The sequence below is a fragment of the Chinchilla lanigera genome, unplaced genomic scaffold (genome assembly GCF_000276665.1).
Source record: "Chinchilla lanigera isolate Chin_1 unplaced genomic scaffold, ChiLan1.0 scaffold00112, whole genome shotgun sequence".
Classification (NCBI taxonomy): domain Eukaryota; kingdom Metazoa; phylum Chordata; class Mammalia; order Rodentia; family Chinchillidae; genus Chinchilla; species Chinchilla lanigera.
Window position 1 is genome coordinate 5351877 of NW_004955513.1, and position 23794 is coordinate 5375670.

At 58.3% G+C, this 23794-nt stretch overlaps 3 protein-coding genes and 1 long non-coding RNA gene across 10 annotated transcripts in view; 2 read left to right on the forward strand and 2 right to left on the reverse strand.

The window, feature by feature from the left end:
- The window catches only part of Noxa1 (NADPH oxidase activator 1), a 7359-nt gene extending 6356 nt beyond the window's left edge, over positions 1-1003 (forward strand). For 3 of the 4 annotated variants that reach the window (XM_013506723.1, XM_013506724.1, XM_013506725.1), the window contains 4 exons: positions 146-335; positions 409-523; positions 643-757; positions 834-1003. In XM_013506723.1, coding sequence (XP_013362177.1) covers positions 146-335; positions 409-523; positions 643-757; positions 834-961 — 548 coding nt within the window. In that variant the 3' untranslated portion in view covers positions 962-1003. Of the gene's footprint in view, positions 1-41; positions 74-145; positions 336-408; positions 524-642; positions 758-833 lie in introns of all 4 variants that reach the window. The other variant, XM_005408617.2, reaches the window with a different exon arrangement.
- On the reverse strand, positions 967-5795 carry Entpd8 (ectonucleoside triphosphate diphosphohydrolase 8). 2 transcript variants are annotated; one of them, XM_005408613.2, is made up of 11 exons: positions 5535-5795; positions 5287-5380; positions 4018-4164; positions 3827-3944; positions 3243-3393; positions 2994-3153; positions 2684-2911; positions 2347-2607; positions 2103-2213; positions 1625-1759; positions 967-1544 (listed from the first exon to the last, which is right to left on the reverse strand). In XM_005408613.2, exons 3-11 carry the CDS (start codon positions 4150-4152, stop codon positions 1353-1355), a joined length of 1491 nt encoding a protein of 496 aa, XP_005408670.1. In that variant the 5' UTR covers positions 4153-4164; positions 5287-5380; positions 5535-5795; the 3' UTR covers positions 967-1352. The 2 variants fall into 2 exon arrangements, with proteins under 2 accessions (XP_005408670.1, XP_013362176.1); XM_013506722.1 differs by lacking the exons at positions 4018-4164; positions 5287-5380; positions 5535-5795 and having other exon boundaries at positions 3238-3393; positions 3827-3924.
- Positions 4059-15377, forward strand: LOC102013746. 3 transcript variants are annotated; one of them, XR_001231758.1, is made up of 6 exons: positions 4059-4132; positions 6140-6270; positions 7709-8072; positions 8198-8318; positions 11519-11610; positions 14973-15377. It is a non-coding gene; the product is annotated as an uncharacterized LOC102013746 (long non-coding RNA). The 3 variants fall into 3 exon arrangements; XR_264483.2 differs by having other exon boundaries at positions 7709-7923; XR_264484.2 differs by lacking the exons at positions 4059-4132; positions 6140-6270 and adding an exon at positions 4171-4452 and having other exon boundaries at positions 7709-7923.
- Positions 15378-16507: 1130 nt separating this feature from the next.
- Positions 16508-23794, reverse strand: part of Nsmf (NMDA receptor synaptonuclear signaling and neuronal migration factor) — a gene marked incomplete in the record, with an annotated part of 8097 nt that continues 810 nt past the window's right edge. The window contains 15 exon segments of the mRNA XM_013506661.1: positions 16508-17439; positions 17513-17588; positions 17683-17785; positions 17873-17952; positions 18225-18295; positions 18381-18414; positions 18527-18610; positions 18855-18979; positions 19399-19488; positions 19880-19932; positions 20754-20822; positions 21098-21103; positions 21790-21865; positions 22676-23176; positions 23678-23739. Coding sequence (XP_013362115.1) covers positions 17342-17439; positions 17513-17588; positions 17683-17785; positions 17873-17952; positions 18225-18295; positions 18381-18414; positions 18527-18610; positions 18855-18979; positions 19399-19488; positions 19880-19932; positions 20754-20822; positions 21098-21103; positions 21790-21865; positions 22676-23176; positions 23678-23739 — 1528 coding nt within the window.

The following is a 23794-nucleotide window of genomic DNA, read 5'->3' on the forward strand; positions in this document are numbered from 1 at the left end:
CCCACCACCCGCCACCCACCTAAGCCCTATGTCTCCCTCAGGGCTGCACGGGCCCAACCCTGTGAGCACCAGGGTAAGAGATGCACTAAGCCCTAGGTCTACCACCCTGCGATCTTCCCTTGCCCATAACCCCAAACCCACCCAGCCAGGGGCTTCAGAGCTGCCTGCCCCTTGCCCCAGGGAGCAGCTGCACAGGACTCCAAGGGCTCCGTGGCGGTCACTGTGCAGTGCACCCTCACTGTGGAGCTGCAGGCCCCCCGAGGAGCCGGGCTGGCTGGCCTGCGGGCTCTACTGGCTGAGGCCCTCCCTGCCCAGGCCCAGCAGGCACAGCTGAGGTGAGTGCAGAGTGCACTGGGGGTGGGTGGGCAGGGTGACCCTCCCTGTCCAACCTAAGCGCTTTCTTGGAAGTTACTGGGCCCCAGAGGACAGCAAGCTCTGGGTCCCCATCCCCGGGGAGGACGCACTGCAGAAGGCGTGGAGGGATGCAGCATCTGCCCCCCACGGGCTGCGGCTCCAGTGCCGGGTGAGTTGCGCAGGGAGTCGAGTAGGGAGCTGAACTGAGAAGTGGGCGCGGGCAAGGGCGAGGGCTTGCGGACACAGGGGTGGCCCTGCCCCCCATCCCTCAGCCTCCTCCTGCCGCAGGGGGCCGGGGGCCGGCCAGTGCTGTACCAGGTGTTGGCCCAGCATGACTACTTGGCCCAGGGCCCCGAGGACCTGGACCTCCGCCGGGGGGACATGGTGGACGTCCTGGCTGAAGGTACCCACAGTTGTCCAGGTGGGGTGTGGCGGGGGCCCAGCCTGTGGGCACAGATGCTGACTGGTGTCCTCCCCAGTGGATGAAGCCTGGCTGGAGGGGCACCGGCACGGCTACATTGGCATCTTCCCCAAGAGCTTCGTGGCGCCACCCAGTGGAGCGGTACCTAAGCCGGGCCCAGGGCCCGAGCAGGAAGACAGGCTCTGAGCAGCTCTCGTTGCAGAAGCTTTAATAAAAACAGCACCACTATGTGTCCCTTGTTGTGGCCTTGGCAAGGATGGGGCCCAGCAGACCCTTGGGAGGGCACGGGGTGCGCTGGCCCCATATGCCGCTTCCGCAGGTCCTCTGATCACCGTAGGGAAGGGGGGGTCCCAGTGGCCACCTTGGGGTGCTGCAGGGCTGGCTGGTTGGTGCAGGAAGGTCTTGCTGCCCGTAGCCAGGGCCTGGGGGAGGGGCAGGGAGGCCACAGCGAGGGATACACAGTGTGCAGGCTTCTCCTTCAAGCACTGCTCGCTGACCTGGACCCCGAGGTGTAGGTGACTCAGATGTTCACGGGTTCCAGTTGCAGCCATCACGGTCTGCTTTGGCAAGGCCTGGCCTAGTTCTGGGGCCAGAGGAGATGGACCGCGGCAGCCCCGAGAATGGCCACCAGGGTCAGCACTACGAGTGCCACTCCAGCCACCCAGACCTTGTAGTTCTGTGCCCGCCACTCAGCTGGCGCCTCGGCCGGGATCATGCCAGTCAGGTTCAGCATGTAGCCCAGTGTCCAGCCAATGTCAGTGCCACTGGCCTGTGGGATACAGTGGCTCAGGGTTCTGGGCAGCTGCTCCAGGCTCTGCCCAGAGACTCATGCCTGGCGGGGGGTGTCACCTGTTTCTGGAACTCTATGCTGGGCCAGGTCTCCTCTCGGAAGCCGTAGCCGTCCCGCAGCAGTGTGAGGATGTACAGCCCCGAGACACAGTAGTCCGGCAGCCAGCGCTCCTGGCCAGGGTAACTGGCCTCTACCTGGGGTCATTGTGCCCAGGAGCCAGTGAGGGCCCAGGACCCCGATGCGCCCTGGCCAGTGCCCTGGCCAGTGGAGCCTCTAGATAACAGGGGTGCCCTCCCTCCCCACAGGGACCATACAGAGTAGGAGAGGCCCGGGGCAGCCACCATGACTACCAGAGGTTAGTCCCCTGGGGGCGATGACACTGGGCCCCTCACCTGGACGACAACAAGGGGCTGCACCCTTCCCTGCCCACGGTACCCCCACCCTGCTGCTGCTGGCTAGCATGGGCTCCACCACCAAATCCAGGTCCTGAGATACCCACAAGACAGGGAGGGCTGGGGCAGGGAACAAGTCACCCACTAGCCGCCAGGGCCGCTGGCAGAAGTCCCAGACCGAGGCATTCACAGTGCCCAGTGGCTGCCTGGAGGTGAGGTTGAGGAAGTGGAAGGTGTAGTAGAAGTTGGAGAAGGCCTAGGGGGAAGGGAGAGGTTGTGCGCGCCTGCAGGAGGTCAGGGCCTCGTGGGCCTGGTGCCACCTGGGGCTCCGGTGGGCTCCTGGGGTCAGCCAGTGCCTGGCCTGGAGGGTGTGGGTACCAGGTGCTCACGTAGAATTGCCCCTGCACAGGGGGCTGGTAGACCCCATTGAAGGCGCAGTCTCCCTGGTCCTGGCAGCTGAAGTTGAAGAGCCCATGGATGGCCGCCACACAGGCCCCAGGGTTGCCCGTGCCCTCAACGGTGAGGTTCTGTGTGGGGTCCAGGGGCGCCGCGGTGTGGACGCAGGGCGACTCGGACAGGGTGGCCAGGGGCAGGGTGGTCTGGTAGCCACTGTGGTAGCAGGGGTGTCGCACCAGGGTGGCTGGGCTGCTCTGCAGGGAGGGCCGAGGGCTGAGCTCCAGCCGGGGCCTCCCTGGGCCCCCACTCTGGCCTCCCCACACCGCTGACCTGCAGCAGCAGGGCCAGGAGCCTGAGCAGCACTTGGTCACGCCCAAAGCAGAGGTGGCTGTGTGTGTAGACACTGTAGTTGGCGCCGTAGAGGTGGAAGGTGGCCTGGCTGCTCTGGTCCAGGATGGGGCCGCGGGGCACAAAGCAGATCTGGGTGGAGGCGCCCCCCATGTCCAGGGCGCCCACCAGTGTCCCCTGGGCAGGCTGAGTCCACTGTCCAGAGGAGTACTGTGCACAGACAGGTGCTCAGCTCTGGCCACTGCCCCGCCCTACCCTGTCTGCCAGCCGGCACCCTGGGGCCACCACACACCTGGATCAGCCTTCCCAGCAGGTAATTGACAGTGATCCAGCCGAAGGCACCTTCGTCCTGTCCAGCCAGCACCTCAGCACCCCAGAAATCCAGGGGAGACTGGCCCAGGACCTGGGAGACAGCCTCGAGGATGTCCCTTGCCTGGGAGCTGTTCTTCTGTCTGGGCAGGGGATGGGGGCCGAGCTGGCAGGAAGCTGGCTCGGCCCCACCGCCCCCCTCTGCATGTCGCAGCCCCAACACTGACCTCACCTGAGCAGCCTCATGCCAGCCGTGGCCCCCAGGAACATGGGCGTCTCCCGCTGCCGGGCTTCTGGTACCAGTGCCAGCGCCTCCTCCAGGCAGCCCCTCAGACTCTCGCCCGCCCGTGCGGGGTCCGAGGCATAGGAGGAGATCCCAGGCCCTGAAACAGCGCCCAGAATAGGGTCCAGGCCAGAGCTGGGGATTGGAATGGTGGCTCCTGTGTGAACACACCCTGAGGCTTGCAAGCCACGGCTGTAACTTTGTGTCACTGAAGACCTCCAGATCATGTGGACTCCCTGGTCGGCCCTACACCTGTGCAGTGGCCTTGGGGCAGTGTGACCTCCAGCCCTGTCCCCTGCTCTCAGAGGAGCTGTGGTCTTGACCATCAGCACCCTACAGTTCCGGGTGGGCAGCAAGGGTTAGGGAGATGTGCAGTCAGCCGGGATGTCGGGGGAGGGTCCCACAGGGTCCAGCCCAGCCTGCACTGCAGCTGTGGGACATCACTTGTCCTCTTGGAACCCCAGTGCAGCATCTGTCTGATGCCCCCCAGTAGGCCCTTCCCTGACAGTGCCGCCCAGGAACTGCCCACTGACCTTCTGCCTGGCATGCTAGGGCCTGGCTGACCACACCCGTGTCCTTCTCCTTGTCTGCTGGCCACTGGTACACAAAAAGGGACGTGTGGGAGGAGCCAGCGTCGAACACAACCCCGAACTGTGGGGACACTGGGTCAGCTGGTATCTGGTGGCCAGTTGCCCCACCCCACCCCCGCTTATCCAGGGTGCACCTTGGTCTCTGCAGGCAGCAGGACAGTGGTTGCCTCTATCAGGATAAGGACCAGCACAGTGAGGCCGGAGGCCGTGGCTACCCCCAGCAGGACCATGAAGATCTGCTCCTTCCAGGTTGACCCCATGGCAGGCATGGGCGCAGGCACCTGTGGGACAAATGGGGGCAGCAGTGGACACCGAGATTCCTACCCCACCCACCCAGTTGCCCTCGGCCTTGCTGTGGGTCTTCGATGGCCCACAGGGTCCGGATAGCCCTTTCCAATAATACTGTTGGGCAAGTTGGCCCCTGTGGGACCATAGAAGGGACAGCCCCCCCCCCCCGTGCTACAGGGCAGCCCTGCTCCCCTTTCCCCGTCTTCCTCCTCTGCCTCGGACTGAACTCTGGCCAGCCTCACCTCAGCAGGTTTCTCGGGAGCCTGAGCCAGGCCTGGCAGGTGAGGGTGTGCGTGTACCTTGCGCAGCTGCCTCTTAACAAAGACCTGTTTCTTTTTGAAAACCCAGCCTGAAAGTCTCCACCCTGGATCTGAGACTTTCTCATTGGCCCCAGAGGGCCTGGAACAGGTGACTGGGATGACTGCATGTTGTTCCTGGGCCTGCTCACCCACTCTTCCTGCCCAGCTCAGGGCTTAGCCCTACCACCCTGGCCTGCTGGGTGCTGGAGGGGCTGCTAGCCGGCCCACACCTGGAGCCTGCTGCACCCTGGACACTGCAGCTCAGGACAGTCCAGCTGGAAATGCCCCAGCACACAGCATCCTAAGACTTAGCGTGTCGCTTGTCCTCCAAGAATGCACACCCTCCCCATGTGTGTCACCAAACTGACGGCAGGCAGGGCCTGGCTGCATCCCCTCTGGGCACATGGTGACCGAGCCCACTCTAAGGAGAGAAGGCAGAGGCAGGGAGGACAGGTGACCTGCCCAGCACCCAGTCTATACCCTCGCCAGCACCCATGCTCCCTCGGGAGAATAGGGCACAGGCGCACAGGGACACAGGGACCCCTTCTGGGAAGGAAGCAGATCCCTCAGTCTCAGTCCCAGGAAGGTAGGGGAGGAGCACAGAACAGATCCCCAAATTTGGACAAGACGGTGCCCTGAGTAGGAATGTCCCCAGAGCAGGACAGTCCCCAGAGCAGGACGGTCCTCAGAGCAGGACAGTCCTCAGAGCAGGACGGTCCTCAGAGCAGGACGGTCCTCAGAGCAGGACGGTCCCCAACCAAGATAGCCCTCAGACCAGGAGCATTCCAAACCAGGCCACCCTCTGGATACACTCACCTGGCAACTAACCGCACAGGACTGGGGCCGCTGTGCTCAGGTGCACCTGTCCTGGGCACCTGCTGTGCTCTCCTCAGTCTCCACCTACCAGGACCTGGGGCGGAGGTGGCAGGCACGTTGGCCCTACCCCATTGCTCTGGTGACAGGTTGGGGGCTGCCACCAGAGTCTGCTTTGCCTGTATCACCCACCATCCTGACCCTTGGCCCCTGCCTGCCTGGGAGGGGAGGAAGGAAGTCAGGGTCCTCACCTTGACCTCGCAGCTGCCCTGGGGATGTGGTCAGGCGGGTGTGGGGGAGCCCAGAGCCATGTGGTTAGACTTTGCCCTCTACCCTGTGAGGCCTGTCCAGGGCAGAGTCAGGTGATGCTGACCCGGAGGCAAGAGGCAAACAGGGCTGGCCACTGCTGTGGGGAGAGGGCGCAGGGAGGGCACTCCCCTTCGCCTTGGCTTGGTTGTTTTTCCATCCTAAGGCGCAGTTTTCTTTCTACCCAAGCAGTCTGTATGTGCCACTGCCAGGGACTCTGGCGCCCCCTGCTGGCCATGTGTACTTAGGCCCTAGCCCCTTGCCTGGCGTGTGAGGCCCCTGAGGTCCCCTCCTCTGGGCCTGTGCCTGTGGACAGGTGGCGGTGTGACCAAGCGCTTACCTACAGCCACGCAGGGCAGCTGGCCTCACCTGTGGGTGTACATGGGAGAGCTGCCAGAGCCGAGGGCTGCAGCCCGGTGCAAACCTGGGCAACCGTTTTCTCCCAGCAGGGCCAGTTCCACTGCACCCTGGCTGACATGCTATGACAGTTTGTGCTTTCACCCACTGGACCACGTGGCCTCACTGTGCATTTAAACTGCGTTTCCCAAAGGATCGGTGATGTGGAATCTCTGTCAACATGATGTGCCTTGCCAGGTGTGGTGGTGCACGCCTGTAATCCCAGCACTCAGAAGGCTGAGGCAGGAGGATTGCTGCAAGTTCGAGACCAGACTGGGCTACAAAGTGAGTTCAAGGCCAGCCTGAGCTGCATAGTGAGACCCTGTCTCAAAAAGACAAAAAAAGGGGCTGGGAATTTAGTTCAGTGGCACAGAGCCTGCATGGCAAGTGCAAGGTCGTGAGTTTGATACCCGGTACTGGGAAAAAAAAAAAAAAAAAAAAAAAAAGACAAAAAAACCCAACAACCATAATGTGCCTCACCCCAGCCCTCCCTGTACTGGGGACGGGGGGGGACTGAACCCAGAGCCTTCACATAGAGCTAAATCCTCAGATTTTTAAAAAATTATTTCTTTTATATTTCAAGTTTTGTTTTATTTTGAGATAGAGCCTCACTATGTTGTTAAGTTGCCCAGGCTGGGCTCAAACTTGTGATCCTCCTACCTCCGCCTCCCCAAGTGTGAGGATGAAACTACCGTGCCTACCTGGCCCACACTTTTGCATATGTTTATCTCAGCCCTTTGCTGACCTGTCTTCTTTTGCCTGTGTTTTAATCAGATTGTTCAATATTAGGTTTCAAGGATTTCTTACATAGTTTGGACATCAGTCCCTTGTTGGATATGCAACTTTAAAATATTTTCTCCCAGTTGTAGCTTGTCTTTTCATCATTTCCACAATGCACTGACAGAGCAGGTCAAGTGCTTGATGGACTCCACTTTATCGATCTGTCCCTTGATGCACAGTGCTCTCCATGTCATGACCAGGAACTAAATGGGCCTTGCAGCTCCAGTGAGTCACCCCCTCTCCTGAGCTTATTCTGACTTGGTCTTAAACATCCAACAAAAGAGTCTAACTCAAAAGACAGGGGCTCCAACCATGTCATCCACTGTTACTGCTAAGTCTGCAACCACACTGGGAACACAGGCAGCTCCAGCCCCTCCCACGCATCCTTCTGCCTGCCTCAGGGTATCACCACTGTGACATTTTGAGGTACATTCAAGTGTCCCTAGGCTGAAGAGTTAACTTCCTGTATAGGTCATCCTAGGAGAAAAATACCAGTGTAAATTGTAGCCTCTATACGGTTTCTTTGGGGATATAAACTCACTTTCTGTTATCTACTTCAGGATCTGTGTGTTTGCATTGTCTTGAAGTCACTACCAAGATCTTCAGGTCTACAAAGGAAAGGCTGGATCCCAGCTTCTGAGCCTTGTAATAAGAGTTTATATTAAAAACACTGATATCTTTAGTTTATCACTTGGCCATATAATTAAAATTTTAAAAGATTATATTTCCTATTGACACATAGGGAGGGGTCTGTGTGCTCTTAAACTCAGTCTGCTGCACTTGGATAAACAACCCGGGACAGAGGTGAACATTAAAGATAAAAACTTATGCCAAATATGGCCTCATTTTATCTTCTATCATTTTGAGGACAACTATTCACTTATTCTACTTTTAATTTTTGGCCCCTGTCCATTTAACATGCTGTGACATTTATATGTTCCAGAATTCTCCGCTCCCGGCGGAGCTGAGGCTCACCTGCGCTATTATTAGAGCAAACACTGTGTCCTGACAACTCTGCCCATGTGTCTCCTGCGGGACTGATGCTCAGAAATTAGTGCAACGTCAGGCTCTGCCTTAAGCTTCAAGGACCTGCTGGTGTCCCGATTTTCCAAAACAACTGATCATCAAAGGATAATACTCTTCAAACAACAGAACCAGGTGTCCCTGTGTTTCCTTTGGATCAGTCTGGATGGGATTCTCAGCCCCTGTCTGGCAGGCCAGTACCGGCTCTCAGCCTAAAGCAGCTGTAAGCCAGACCTCTGGCTCCTCTGCAACCCTAGGAATACAGGACCAGAGCCCCAGGGGAAGTGAGTAGGATGAAAGAAATAAATGTACAGAAGGAGACAGGGGAAATCAGAATTTTAAAATTATGCTTTTAAGAAAAGCTCCAGCTTCAGGACACAAACGCTACTGTGGCCCTTTTCTTTTCCAGGAAACTCACTCCAAAAAATTGGCCTCAGCATCTTAACAACACAGCAGGCCTGGCTCAGGCCCCCTATAAGCAACACTTCCTCCTGCAGAAAGGGAGCTGCAGACCTCAGCTTTGCACAGAGGTAAGTGGTTTGCGTGCTAACAGCTTCCTCGATGGACAGAGAGATACACACTAGGGACACACAGCTGACAGTCCCATCTTGAGGACCCCCCCAAGTCCACACAAAACCTCTACCCCAGACCATAGGGTCCCTCTTAGGTCTGCACCTCATTCTTTTTGTTTGTTTTGTTTTGTTTTTGAGACAGGGTCTCGCTATGCAGTTCAGGCTGAACTTGAGCTCACTTTGTAGTCCAGGCTGGTCTCAAACCCGCAACGATCCTCCTGCCTCAGCCTCTCAAGTGCTGGGAATACAGGCGTGTGCCACCACACCCAGCATGCACCCCATTCTTGCTGAACGTGAACCTTTTCATCTTTGCCCAAAAAGACTCAGGTAAACCTCTTTTTCTTTGGTAGAAGTCAGCAAACCTTCAACCTCTCCTGCGGGTGGAGTAGTCAAGGTTCCCCATTTCTGCTTTGGGGAGCTTCCTTGTACTCTGTCCTGTGGGTTTCACTGTTTAAAATGCCACAGGTGTATGTTGATGTGCTGTCTGGTGTCTCGAGTACAAATGCACATCTCAGAGAAGGGGCTTGTATCACAAGGCTATAATTCCAGTACTCAGAAGGCTGAGGCAGAAGGGTCAGCCCAGGCTACATAGTGAACTCAAGGCCACCCTGAACTACACAGCAAGACCCTGTGTTAAAAAAAAAACAAGAGAGAGGCTGGGGATTTAGCTCAGCGGCACAGCGCCTGCCTGGCAAGCACAAGGTCGTGAGTTCGATTCCTGGTTCCCGGAAAAAAACCAACCCACCCCCCAAAAAAAAGAGACAGAGAAGGGGCTGGTTGTCCTGGGGTGGGGGTGGGGCCAAAAGGAACCTGTGGGTTCCGCTTCTTGTCTCTCCAGCCAGGGGGCCTCTGTGGGACCCACCCTCCAGCACCATCCCTGGTTCAGTCAGTCCTGAGCCGTGACTCTATGCAGAGTCCAGGATCGCAGGACTCAGACAGCATCTGGGGAATAGACACATGGAGTCCCTGAGGAAGCTCCAGAAAGGGGAAGGCTCCTCACCCCCACACCCTAAAGTGCCCTAGCCACCTTCATCTGTGTCCTCTGTTCTAAACCAGAAAACGCAGGTGTCTTCCTGAATTCTGTGCCGCTATAGCCAGGCAACCAAGCCTGAGGGGTACAGGGTTTATACTGGTGGGTCAGAGCAGAGGCGAGACCAACAGGGCCCCATGGCTGGCTCTGGGGTGCAGCAGTAGGGACTGGGCCCAGCAGGCACTGTCAGAATGGGATGGGGAGGAGGACACCAGCCTGGAGTTTGCCGGCGGGGAGGACGTGGGGCTGGCTGTGCCGGAACATGTAGGACCTTTTCTTCCTGCATCTTCAGACTTGGCCTCAGTGAAGGCAGGTGTATGAGTGGTCCTTGCTCACAGAAACGTGAAGTACAGTCAGACAGGTCTGAGAAGGGCCCCATCAAGACGATGAACACAGACCCCCACACCCATTGAATTAAGTTCCAGGTTACGGGCTCCTGAGCTTCCAGGACATGTCAATAAGAGACATAAAGAGCTATACTAGGCACAAATTAAAAGTACACACTCAGAGATAGAGTGTGGGCCCACAAAAGAGAGAGGTGCCTTGCAATCTGGTGTCGGTCTGGCCACCTGTCTGAGTTCTGCCCTTATCCTGGAGACCCCCAGAGGCAGAAATTATGCAGAAAGCAAATTACACACAGTAAAGACCTTTGTATTGGGCAGGTAGTTATACATTAGCAAGTCTCAGGGACAAAGTTCGTGGGGGAGTGTCCAAAACAGTGTTGCCAGGTGAGTGGAGCAACAAAGATGTCAACATGTAACGCATCCAGCACGGTCTCCGCTGAAAGCCCCACGGAGCGCAGTGGCATTCGGGGCTCACATGTGCCCAACCCTTCTGACACCTGGCCACCTGGTTCCAGAGCGAGGCACACAGGGCTGCTGGGCGCACGGCCCACAGCCCATGCTGTTAGAGACCCTCCTGGCCTAAACGAAGAGCTTAGCTCGTCTTCCACAAATTTCTTCCTAAGTCCTCACGTGATTAGAGCAACAGAGGAAACACTGCCCCTCTAACAGGACAGGAGGACATTCTGCAATCCCAGAGTAATCTCTAGCTGGACTGTTAGTAACTGTCATCACACCCTGGCTTCTGAGTGCCAGGGGTAACTCTGCGCCTCAAAAGGCCTCTAGGCTCCAACTGGGTGTGACGGCTTTGCAGCACTGCCTGCCTTGTCCTCGAAGGTGAGACTGTCTCTCCTGACACTGAATTCTACCCACGCATCTATTGGTGCCTGTGGATCTTGGCTGAATTCTTTCATAGAGGCACAAAGAACCAAAGACCGAGAAAGTGAGGAGCTGGTTCCTTGCTGTGTCAGGTCCTGGCTTTCTGGTAACACTGTGGTCACCAAGAAGGTAGTTAGGGTAGGTGAAAGGCAAACATGGGACTGACAGGGTAGATGCAAAAGCTGGGTCCAGCGAGCTCCAGAGTCTGAGGAGAGCAACTGACTGAAGCAGACAGACCAAAGAGTGTATTTGAGTCCACAAAGGACCACAGCCCTTTGAGCAGCCATCCAGGCAGCCTGGACAACTTAGAAGGGGATGTGGGCCCCACCCGCAGATGCAGGTGCAGCACCTGGATGGCAGCTGCCATGCTGTGTGTCGATAAAGGGACCAAAGGGGACATTTTCAGACACCCTAAATTTAACACAAGGTGGGAGGGTGAAGAGGGCATACATGGGAAGTTGGCAGGGTAGCAGCTGGTGGAGTTGGCCACACACTCCTTGCTGGACCTTGGCCTGCAGACTGTGTGGTCCCAGCCCCCACAGACACTACAAGCAGGTGCGCCAGCCCCTGTCTGCAGCAGGGCAGGTTGTGTGAGCACCTTGGGCCTCCCTCCCCAGACTCTCACTAGAGAAAGGCTCTGGCCAACTACTGTGGGTGTCTCTCTGTGGTTCTCTGAGGGCTACCTGGGGTTAAGGAGCCCAGCCGTCTATGACCAGCCTCTGTACAGGCTACTGACTCCTCTAGCCAGAGCTCCTTCAGCCCCAAGAGTCTCAGTCCCACTGGCCGGGTCACAGCCAGAGCTATGGCCACAGGACTGTTCCATGTGAGGCTGACCTGACTGCTGCACGATCCAAGGACAGTTTGAGAAGCCTCTCACATTGGCTGTCATGGCCTCCTTGGGCCCGCAGATATGCCGAGACAATCACAGCTCTTCCAGGAAGGTGGAGGATGTAAGAGGATGGCTATGAAGAAGTGAGGTGACACTCAGGAAATGAAAGAGGTGAGCCATGGGGGCTGGCCTAGCAGGGTGCAAACTTCTGGATGTTCATTAAGAGTAGGGTATCAATCTTGCATGCCTACATCTTGTTATCTGTGCAACCATTCTGAAGATGACATTATGTAATACAACAGCTATTGTTAATATCCTGTCACCTTATTTTGAAATTTGGTATCATTTTTATTATTCTCTATGTTCTTTTGTTTATGTATTTGGTTTTTAAAATTTTTTTCTTTTCTCTTTAAAATGAAAAACAAAATTTATATGTATATACAAGGAAAGCTGGGATAGGTATATTGCTGATGTCTGTGGTTTATTGAAAAGAACAGTCAATTGAATTTTTTTTCTTGACCAATTTTTGCATGCTTGAATCTAGTAATCAGAATGACTGATCTGAAAACAAAAATATGCAGTATAAGAACCATTGTTGAACTACCATCTTGTATGGTGAAGTTCTGCATCATTTCCAATTTTGTTTTTTATTACTTGGTACTGTCTTTGATTGTTTGATCAATCTTACATTCTTGTGTCTGGTGAACTGAGCAACTTCGTTGAAGATAATAGTATGTAATGTAGCAACCATTGTTAATTCCTACCATTTTATTTTGAGGTCATGTATCATTTTTGTTGTTTTTGTATTGTTTTGATTTTGTCTTCACTGTTGTTTTGTTAGTTTTTTCATCTTTAAAAAATGGGCTAAAATAATGGACTCTAATGGGGGTAGGGTCCCAGTAAGGCCACAGTCAAGAAGTGGACAGAAACGTGTAGTGTTCCTGAGCCCTACAGCTAATCCTGCAGAAAAGCCAAGGCTGGAGAGATGGACGTGGGAAAAAAGAAAGACCTCAGTCAGTGACCAAAGAATGGAAAAGCAGCTGCGCTTCCAAATCAGCTACCCTCCTCCAAGGGGTTGAGGGTTAGATGCAGGAAAGGAATACAGGAGGTGGGAGGGGCTCACAAAGGGGAGGAGCATCCGGGGACAGCCTTCCAGGCACAGGGTGCAGCCCTTCCCCTCATCTTGGGGTCAGTATATCCGTCACAGCAGGGGCGGGTGCTCTTATCCTTGAAGGGGAGGAGAGGCCAGACAAGTCCAGGTCAAGGTGGCCCTGGATCACAGATCCGGACAAAACATTTCTAATGATCAGCATGTCCACCTGCACAGCTGAGCAGAAACCGACCCAAGGGTTAAGGAGAAAGGAGATGGACCCAGTGTGCAACTGGGTGCCCTGCTCAGACGTCCTCAGGCACAAGAGAAGAGTCAGCGTCTTTGCAAGGGCAGCCTCGAGTCCTTGAAATGTCACCTAGGCAATCATCATCACCACCACAGTACAGCTACTGTGAGTGGGAGGCTGAGGTTTGGCCCAGCTGGGTGACCTCCAAAATCAGTGACCTGTAAGTCAGCTAAGAGCAAGTGAAGCCAAAGGTTTCTCTGAGGTTCTCCTTGGTGACAACAGGAGCATGGTGTACTGGGACACACCTCCTGCTCAGCAGCAGTGTCCTACCTGCATGGATTGGGATGGACATCACGTCTGACCCGGCTATTTTCCTATCTGGTTCTGAGGAGCAGAAGGCAGTCGGGCCGGGTGGCTCCGTGGTAAGCACTCGCCCAGCATGCCTGAGGCCCTGGGTTCATCCCTAGCACTGTAAGGGCAAAAAGCAAGCAAAAACAGCCAAAAACACCAAACAGAAGACATGTAAGCCTACCCTTTCAGCAGTGTGACTCGTCACTGGACATGCTGGTGGGGCTGGTGAAATGGCAGAGCCCCACGTGGACTGTCCTCCCCCAGTGCTGGTGGGGCCTTCCTTCATGGGGCCTGTGCACACCTCCCAGACACAACCAGGGGATTGCAGACTGGAGCTGCCTGCCGGGGACATCAGCTGAGGTAGCCTCAAAGCATGAAAGATTGAAGGACTCGCCGAGAGCAGGAAGAGGGGCTCCTGAGTGGGGTGGGAGGCCCTGGGGCTGTGCCCTCTCCCAGCCACAGCAGGGCTCAAGGAAGTTGCCCCTGGGCTGCTGCCCTATGTCCAGTGCAGGACATGGGGAAGCTCCTGCTGGCTGGCCCTGTACAGCAACCACCAGCTGTCCCTGCCCCACTGGGCAGAGCAGCAGCATCAGAACCAAGGAAGAGGAGAAGCAGCCCAGAGCACAGATGGCACTGTCCCTTTGCCACAATGCCACTGCCAGGCAGCACGAGGCTGTCTGCTGAGACCACTCCTGCCTCTGCACCCAGTGAGACTGCGCACAGCCTGCAAACCTGTACAGCTTCGCCAAGAGACGCATTCCTTCTGTAGTGATGAGGTGACTGTTCGCCAGCACCGGAACTGGCCTCCAGTGCTGCTGCAGTCTTTTGAGTTGTGGCCTTCTGATGTGCACTGTCTCAGTTAAAAACCAGGGGTGTCCTGGGGCATTATGTTCAGCTGTGGTTCCTGGCTCCTGACCCCCTCCCCAAGCCCTAGAAGCTGGAATTTTCCCATTAAACCCCCAAGGACAGGGTTCATAAAGCTTCAGGATGGCTGAATTTGTGGGGCCCCAGAAGGGTCCAGAAGCCCATGCTCCTCCCGCTCTGCATCTCTCCTCTGGATCCCCCTATCACTGGCAAATGCAGTGTTGCCTGAGTTCTGTGGCAGCTTTCAAAAATTAATCAAATCTGAGTGGAAATGTGGGACCCCGGGATTATGCCTGTTAGTCAGAGGCTAGGGCCGCAGCCAGCATCTGAAGTGGAGGGACAGCCTTAGGGACAGAGCAGCCCTGTACCAGGAACAGACAGGGGACACCCATGTGAACACGGGAGAAGGCAGCATCTGCTGGCCCAGGGTAGCTGTTCAGAGAGACCCGGCCTGCAACGCTGCCCTGTGTGCAGCCTCCAGGCACAGGCTCATGTCCGCTGCCTGAGGTGCAGTCCCTCTGGCTGACCTGCAGCTGTGCATACCACATGAGCCTGTGTCCTTGGTCCCTAGCCATTTGGTGAGGACGTGTCACGCGATCTCCTTGGTCGGGCCTGTTTAAGGCTGCTTAGCTCCCCATACCCATGGGTTCATCTTTCACTAGACTTGAGATGTTCCCCTCTTTAGTTCTTCAAATATTTTTCTCAGCATTTCAACTCCACTCTGCCTCTAGAGCTATGATGATAGCTTCATGCTTTTATGGAGGGTGCTCTGCTGGGGTAAAAGACAGGCAAGGGGCACCCAGGGTGTCAGTCTGGAGTCGTGCAGAAAACCTGCATGTGCAGCTCAAGGCCTCTGCACCCAGGAGTACGAGGCCAGTGTGGGCAGGACGACCAGGGAGGCAGGCAGCCTCTGCGCTGTCTCCTGAGGCCTCCTAGGCGATCAGGAGCTTCCTTGAGACTGTTTACCATTGCTTCCAACAGATGGTGTCCGGGCCTCTGGCTGTCGGACCAGGCTTCCTCCTTCTGAGAGCCACTGGAACAAACAACCCACTCTTGCCCTTGGGTTCTGCTCCAGGATGTGCCGTGTGAGTACTGCAGGCAGTGGCCTCCTCCCAGGACACTGGACACTGCGAGCTTCGCTGTGCAAGTTGCAGAAGACCCCACCAGCACCAGTGTCCCTGTCTTTGGCAGGGCCAACCATGGGCAGAAAGTACACCTGGCTGCCTTCCTCAACCCTAATGGGGTTCGGCCTTTCCTCACACCTCCACTGGCCCCCAGTTCCTGCCTGTGTCATCACATCATCACATCTTGGCTCATTTCCCCTATTGGTACTGCTTTTGCTTATCGGCCTATAACTCTTCACATATTAAAGTTGGTAATAATAGATGAACTCTTAAGCTCTTGCATGTGCTGCAAATGTCTCCACCCCAACTATTTTGGTGGGTATTTATTAGAAGTGGGGGTAAGCTGGGTGTGGCAGCGCACGCCTCTAACCCCAGAACTAGGCAGGCTGAGGCAGGAGGATTGCTGCAAGTTCAAGGCCAACCTGGGCTACAAAGTGAGCTCAAGGCCAGCCTGAACTGCATAGTGAGATCCTGTCTCAAAAAGACAAAAAAAAAAAAAAAAGAAGTGGGGGACACCTTGGGCACCCACTTACTCCCCCCCACCTGTGTCCCCACCTCCCCCACATGCGGCGGGCACTGGTCCCTCATGGCTTCCCAGCTGGGGTCTTCTCCTCTAGCACTGCCCCTTGCTGACTATGGGGATGAACCTTGAAAGCTGCAGATTAGACTCCTGCCCGCTCAGTGACCCAGGACTAAGGAAGGAGCACCTGCTAAAACAGCCTCACATGTCTAGCCTGAGCCTGCAGGGTGGCCTCGAGGCCAGGAGCAGGGCATAGGACCGCAGAAGAGATGGCCGAATCACAGGGTCTCATAAGTCACTTTCAGAGGGCATGGGCAACTCAGTAAGTGGAAGCACACGAACATTTCATTTCACCCACACATCCAGGAGCTTCCATACTGGCACCAGACTGTCCCCTCCTGCTGGAAGCACACACCCCACCCCTGCAGCTGGCCTTGGGTCTGCACAGGCGGCCCCCTCCCCTTCCCAACCAGTGGCTCTGCCCTATCACAGAATGGGCACTATCTGGCAGGATGGGCACCACTCCTGGACACTGGGGCATGGCCAGCTAGTCCTGGGGATACCCCTTGGCCTCTGCTGTGGCCACACTCCTAAACACCAGCACAGGGGGCCTGAGGGTGTGGGCAGCCTTGCTCAGTGCCCAGGGAAGAGCAGAGATGGCAAGAGGGCACCATCTCCACACTCAGCCCTTTCCTGGACACACTCCCCCGCCCCAACGGGCCCTCCTATCCTCTCCCCACAGTGATGCCCCACCCTGACACATGCCCTTGGGAGAGTCAGGTGGCCCTGCCCTGCCAGGGTACACAGGAAGCTGCCACAGCAGTCACTGGGCCAGTGGGCACTTGTGGGCACAAGCAGAGAGCACGCACAGCCGCAGCAGAGGATCGGGTTTAATGGTCACTCTAAGGGTATCGTACATTGTATAGAGCGTGGCCCCATCCCTGGCCAGGGACACAGCCAGGTGTCCCCGGCCTTGGGCTCTGCGAAAGGGGGGCCTGCCCCCAAGCCCCAGCTATGTACAACAGAGCCCACCAGTGGGCCCTGGGCAAGGCGGGGACGGGGAGCCGAGGACCCTGCCACCCACTAGCTCCTTGGGCTCAGGCCTGGGGCACTGGGGCTGGCAGCATCCAGTGTGGTTCTGTGTGGGGAGGAGGCCTCCAACCAAGGCCAGCAAAAGCGAGAGCGGCCCCCACCCCCACCGCTGCCCCTGCCTGGCCACCCCTCGTTGGCTGAGGTCAGAGTGAGCGGGGGAGTAGGGAAGAAGGGGAAGCTGATAGACGGGCCACCCTGGTGCTGGTGATCAAATACGGCAGGGCTAAGGGGCTGGGGAGAGGAGGACCTGGACACACACTGGGCCGGATAGTCTACACTGTAACTAGTAGCATAGTGCTGGACTAGTTAACTAGTAATGCTGCTTCCCTTCAGATTGTTTCAGGGGCATAAGAAATTGCACTTATTTCTATGAACCCCGCAGAGGGGATTTCAACACTGCAGCCTCCAGGCGAGGCATGGCAGGTCAGTGCCCCAGCTGCTGAGTGTCTGCTGGCCTGGGACCGCAGCCTTGGGCCATGGGTCCAGAGAGGACCAGACCCCATGAGAACCTGAGTGACTTCCTGGGGCCCCTGAAGAGCTCTGGGCAAGACCAGGGCCATGTGTCCTGAGTGCAGTGCCCATGGCCCAGCAGTAGCTGGCGTGGCCCGGGCCCCTCACAGGACCTCATCGAGGTCCAGCAGCTTCGAGTGCTGGCGGCTCTTCCACAGGCGGTACAGCCGGAAGTCAAAGTAGGTCTCGATCATCTGCTTCCCTGTGCAGGAGAGCGGGGGACTCAGGGCTGGGCGGGACCCCAACACCTGTGGCTGGTGGCAGGGCTCACTCACCTTGGGCAGACAGCTCCAGGGGTGACTCGAAGGCAACCCTGTAGGGAGTCATGAGGTTCCTGAGATTCTGGAACAGCTGCAAGAAGGGGCAAGCTGTGAGCTGCAGCCAGGGGACCCAGGGGGGCTGGGAGGGCAAGAGGGGAAGTGCCTCCCGTGGGCCTGGGCCATACCTTCTCCCCGTTGGGGTTCCCCAGGATGTAGCAGCCCATGATATGGATGATGTTCGGCTCTGGGTTCACCTTGCTCATCAGGCGGCTCAACCGCTTCCAGAAGCTGGGGGGACAGGGGTCCCAGCTGGCCTCAGCCCAGGCCCCAGGATTGCCTTGAGCCCTCCCCCAGCCCAGGACACCACCCTCTCACTGGATCATGTCCTCTTCCTTCTCCACTTTGGCAAATGTGGCCACCTTGTTCTTGAGCAGATAGAGGTGTCCAGGACCTCCCTGTAAGAGGCTGCGGTTAGAGCTCCAGAGGGCCAGAGGGAAACGTCCAGCAGCTGCCCCCTCAATGAACAGGCATGCAGGCACCCTCACCCACAGACACCATGGACACATAGTATGGATGCATGCACACCACACATGCAAACACGTAGACCACCCGTACATACACACCATGCGTGCACACCACACACACACACACTCATGAGGCACAACCCTGGCTGCCTTCCCCCACCATATTGGTGCTTCCCTGGGGTGAAGGGAGGGCTGGGCCCCACCTGACAGAAAATCAGCATCTTCCAGATCTTGGCCCCCTTGTGATACACGTTCAGCTTCTTCTCTATCTCCTCTGTGGACAAGAGGCATGAGCACCGCTCTAGCCGGTGCAGACACCCTCCCCACCAGTGCAGACACCAGGCCAGCAGGTCACATACCCAGGATGTCCTCAAAGGTTGCGTGCTCGTGGTCCTAGGGACAGGCAGCCATGTGTTAGGGCCCCTGGCGAGCCCACCAAACCTCTGGGCACCCTGGGTTGAGGGGTGGAGCCCAGGGTGTGGGGACCACCGGGCAGGGCACTCACATAGAGGATGGGGATGATGGAGGGGTCGTCCCTGCGGATGATGGTAGGGATGTACTCGGCTTTGGGCACCTTGGAGGAGATGAGCTGGGAAGACAGGGGAGCTGCTCAGTGCCCAGGCTTATCCCATAGCCAGGGACAGCAGGAGCGCTGGGAGGTTGCCACCCTCCTCAGCTCAGGGTGCAGCCCAATGCCCTTCCAAACCCCAAAGAAGCCGAGGGCAGAGTCCTTGACACCAAGGCAGTGGAGGGCAGAGCCCGATACCCCTTACCCCCCCCCACCGGGCAGCCTGGGACACAGGGAAGGCTCAGCAGTACCCAGAAGGCCTCACCATGACCTTGGGCGGCAGGAAGCCCTCGGTGCTACAGGCTACAGCCTCAAGGCCCTTCTCCGTTTCCCAGTCCAGGTCCTCACAGGCCTCGTCCAGCGTGCAGTGTGAGCTCTGCAGGTCACTGCCTGGGAGGCAGGAGGAGTCACCGCCATAGCGGCCCCACCGCCCACAGAGCCCGCAAGCCACGTCCTGGAGGGTCTTAGGGGTAGTGGGAGGGCCACGTGGTGAGGGGCAGAGCCTCTGGCACCGGTGGGGAAGAGGGAACACCCTGTTGCAAGGATGAGCCACGTGCAGTGTCCGCTGCAGCCAGGTGTGTGCCAGGCCCCAGAGGGCAGCGAGCACAGTCCCCAGGTGCCCTGCCCCACCGAGGCAGCCCTCAGTTACCCTGCCTGTGAGGTCAGCATGGTGGGCACCCCCATCTCACAGGCGGTAGGTACACTGAGGCTGAGAGCACAAGCGCAGAAGCTGAGTGATGCTGGGACTCTGGCCAGACCGGGGGCCTCAGGACTCTGGGGAGTGGGTCGACTGCAGCCGGGACACCTACTGTCTCGGGAGTCGTGGGAAGTGTCGGCTTTCATGGGGGTGGGGTCGCTCCAGGACCGGCTGAAGCTCCGCTCGCGCCGCTCAGCGAACGCTGCAGTGAGAGCAAAGCCCCATCAGCTGGGGCTTCAGGGAGTCATGGGCGAGGGCTGGGGGCCTGGGGGAACGGGCAGGGCTGAAAGCCGACATGGGTAGGGCCTGGCCACAATGGTAACAACCAATGGCCAGCTTGGCACAGAGACAGGAGCTAGAGGCAGAGTGGGGATCTGGTCCAAAGACACTGCCGGGTGGGCTGGGGAGGCGAGGCCAGGACCTGGGCAGGGCCGGGGCCAGCAGGGGTGAGGCCCAGGTGGTAGGGAAGGTGGGGCTGGGGCAGGGCCAGGGCTGGAGTGGGTCCTGGGACTTCCGTCTCTCCAGTGCTGCCAACTGCCTGCCAAGCACCCCCTCGGCCAAGCGCAGAGCTGCCCACCACCCCCGAGTCTTACTCTGGGCCTTCACCCGCCGACTGCCGACCATGCGCAGGTGTTTGCGGAAGTTCCTGGGGGAGGAAGCATTGGGCGATGGAGGTGCTGAAGACAAGCCCCTGCCCTCCTGGCCCTGACCTCACCAGAGCTCCGCTCTCAGCCCCTCCCAGTGGCCCTGTGCTCTTCTGGACTTCTACCCCCTCTGCCCACCGCAGGCACATAGGCAAATGTCACCTAGCCTCCTCCCCCGGACCCTTCCAGGCCTCCCCTTTGACCCAGAACAAAGGTGCGTGCCCAGGCTCTCCAGCAAGCCTCCTCTCCTCAGGTTAGGTCCTCACAGGGTGCGCACACAGGCACGCCCTCTGCTGGCCCTTCTGTCCCTGGGCCCACCCCCACCGAGTCCCTCAGTCACCCTTCTCAGGGGACCAATGGCCACCTTCTACACAGCAGCCAGAGTGATCCTGTTGTACAACCGCAGGTCAGCCTTGGGACTGACCACAGGCACCCGCTCCACTTGGGAAGCAGGTCCTTGCTTCCCCAAACCTTGTGCCCTGCTAAGGCCCAGTGTCCAAGATGGACAGACAAGCGTTCTAGGCACATTGGTGGGAGTAGGGGAGGCTAGGCCTTGCCATGGCCTCAGAGCTCTGGCCTCCAGGGCCGGACAGATGTAGGGAGCCAGCTGGCAGCAGCACAACTGTCCACGAACCTCCGGGTGCAGCTCCTGGGGCTGAAAGGAGCCCGGGGCACACAGCAACTCCTGCCTGCCACGTCCTCAGAGCAGGGCCAGGCCAGTGGTCGCCACCACCCTTCCCCCCTCAGGTCTGCAGGGCCAGGAGGGCCCAGGCCAGTGCAGACCAGAGACAGACCCTGGTGGCGAGTGGCTGGCAGGCCCTACCTCTGGATTACAGACGCGGAATCATTCTCCCGTTTCCGGCGCTTCCTCTCCGCGTAGCCCCTGAACACCCTGGGAAACCGCGGCAAGTCAGCAGTGCCCTTGGCCAGAGGCAGAAGGGACACAGACGAGGGGACAGAGGCACAAACAGAGGGCCCAGCGGGGCATCCAAGGCCGGGCTCCCGGCAGACCCTGCTGTGGCCTCAGTGCTCACAGGGCACCATGCCCACGGGGCTGAGCACTCAGTCAAGGCCCAGGTCCCTGGCCTGCATACACCTATTTGGGAGTGGTAGGGTTGCCCCAGGGCAACAGCTGTGCCCTCGGGCACAACCTGCATGGGTACTTACGAGATGCTGAAGCCCAGCAGGAAGGGGCAGCATGAGAGAGAAGACACAGTGAGCCCAGACCCAGCTCCCCTCAGCCCCCAGGACCCTGAAGCAAGCTCCCTCCTGTCACAGACTAGCAGGGTCCCGCACACACTCAAGCTACCAATAGGATGTGGCTGGGCAGCGGTAGCTGAGAAGCTGGGCCCATGCTCCAGGTACTGAGCCCAGTCAGCTGGGCTGGGCCAGTCCTGCAGAAGGGCAGCAGTCTGAGGACATGGTAAGGGCTGCTCTGGCACCTCCTTGGAAGGGGAAACAGACAGACCCTCCGAAACCCTTGTGACCACCATGTGTCACACAGGACAGAAGAAGGTGTGGTTTGGGGTGCACATGAAGGGTATACACACACCCCTACACACCCTGTGATGATGATACCGGCTGTGGCGAGCCACTGCCCGAGACATGAGGACAGACCACAGAGTCTGGGGCAGGTGGGGGGCTGTGAGGGAGGGAAGCAAGGAACGGATCAGAGAGTGGTCAGGCCAGACGTGAGCTGTGGGAATGAGCCCCCCAGGGTCTCAAGGGCTCAGCCAGCTTGATAGGGGATCCGGCACAGCAGGGCACCAGTAGCTGTTCCCAAATGGAACCCAGCTGGGCCTAGAGTCCAGCAAAGGGTCACCAGTATGTCCTGAGCACCAGGCCCTTGTGGGACTCACGCTTGCATAGTTGTGGTTGCCGTCTGGAAGCTGAACAGGTTCTCCTTGGGGAACCATGTGCGAATGGGAACGTCATCTGGGAGACAGAAGGAAGCAGGGCTGGTGTGGACGGCCTCCTGAAGCCTGACTGTCTGATTAGAAAGGGGACTGGCCACAGCCGCAGAGTCGAGACAACAGGGTGCCTGGAGTCCCCACATGGGCTCCAACCAGCTGTGCATGCTCAGAAACTTGAGGCTTTGATCCCCTGTGTAACTCCCTTTGGCTTCCCAGAATTTGAGGGGCATCCTGTGAAGACAGTCTGCTCCCAGAAGTGGCCAGGGAAAGGGCTCATTCCCTTTCCTTTGTGCACAGTCTTAGGTCTTCTCTGATACCTGACTAGACCTCCTGGGATCCCTCCAGGATGAGGAGGTGGAGGCCAGCACCCATGGTGGATAGCACCTTGCTCCCCCAAGGCAAAGGGCTGCTAAAGCTTCGAGGGAGGCCTATCCACAGGCACAGCAGCTTAGACACTGCCCTCTGCAGAGCTTGGCAATCCTGGGCCCCAAGCAGCTCCTCAGGACTTTTGAAGACAGCCCCATCTTCCAACGGAACCATGCTTTTTGCTTGCTCATCCCTGAAGATCCTCCCAGGCCTCCTCCTCCCGGAAGTGCTCCCTTCAGGGACCCAGTGCCACAAGGGCCAAGCCGAACCATGAGGTCTGGCCAAGCTTTGCTGAGGTGAGAGAGGCCCCAGTCTGGGGCATGTTGGGGTGGCCCCAGGAGCCTGTGGGGTTCACTCTGACTCTGCGTGCTGCACACATCCTCCACCCATCCCAGCCTCACAGTGCTGCTGGTGTCTGCCCCCCATGCCACCCAGAGGTTCTCCCACCCCAAGACAAGTCCTTCACCTGACACTCGATCAACGCTGTACATCCTCTCCAGCTTCTTGCGGCGGCCAGAGGCCTCTGGCAGCGGTGGCTGTTCCAGCCCAAAGGCCCGTGGGGAGGGCCCAGGGGCCAGCTGGGCACATGCAGGACATTCTTTGGAGCCCTGGCGGCTGCCTTCCCAACTTTGGCAGGGCCTGCTGATGTCCTCGCGGCTGCTGCCTGGGCTGGTGCGGAGAGGCTGGCTGTGGTGGTGAGGGTGCCGTTCCCGCTGCCGCTGCCCTTTCACCACGGCTAACTCAATGGCCTCAGCCTCAGGCCCAGGCAGAAGGGCAGGCTCCCCGGAGATGGTGTATACACGGGACTTGGGGGCCTCGGCAGCTGGCTTCCCACTGACAGCCTCATCTGAGAGGCTCCCCTCATAGCGGCCATTGGACACAACCGACAGGCGACGCTTGTTCTGGGGGGCTGGCTGCATCTCGGGGGACCCGTCGTGGCCAGAGTAGGCATCAGCCAGCAGGTGGTCTGGGGAGAGGCACCAGGTGAGCCTTCAGCCTGTCAGCCTTAGCTCCCAGTCTCCTGGCGCACTGTGGGCAAGGAGCCCCACCGCGGGCACTGGGCCTGACGTGGGGGCTCGGGCTGCTGGATCTGGGTCCCTAATGCCTTCAGGAAAGGTGTTCCCCAGCCTTCCTGTCTGCCTATCTGGGTCTGAAGCCCTTGTGTGTGCCTGAGGTGGGGTGACAGGCCTTGCTACCTGTGCATGCTCCTGGGGAGCAGGAACAAACAGCCCCCTGCAGTCACACCGTGTGCCTAGTGCCAACTCCTCCCCTCCCCCCTGCCAGCTGGCCCCCGGAGACAGTGGTGCCAGCCCTGGGGGTGCCAGGAGGCCTGTTGCCATGCCAACGGCCCGGGCTGGGTGGGTGTCATGGTGATGAGGGATCGGAGCTCCTCTGGGGCCTGGGCCAGGCTAGGGCAGGGGCTGTGAGGGGCCAGTCCTGGACCCCAAGCGCGCGACGCGCTGCCTACCTGCCCCGTTGCGGCTTTCAGGGTGACTCTGGGACAGGTACTCTCCGAACGCTCGGGCTGCGCTGCAGGGCGGCAGGGGCAAGGTCGGCCCGGCAAGGCCCCCGCACCCGCCCGGCG

Bases quoted from the DNA above. Each gene is read 5' to 3' on its own strand.
- Entpd8 (XM_005408613.2), bottom strand. From the start codon at position 4,152: ATGCCTGCCATGGGGTCAACCTGGAAGGAGCAGATCTTCATGGTCCTG. The intron at 3,394-3,826 runs GTCAGTGGGCAG...GCGCTGTTTCAG, and splicing joins CCTAGCATGCCAGGCAGAAG to GGCCTGGGATCTCCTCCTAT. The intron at 2,912-2,993 runs GTGTGTGGTGGC...GTCTGTGCACAG, and splicing joins TGCTGGGAAGGCTGATCCAG to TACTCCTCTGGACAGTGGAC.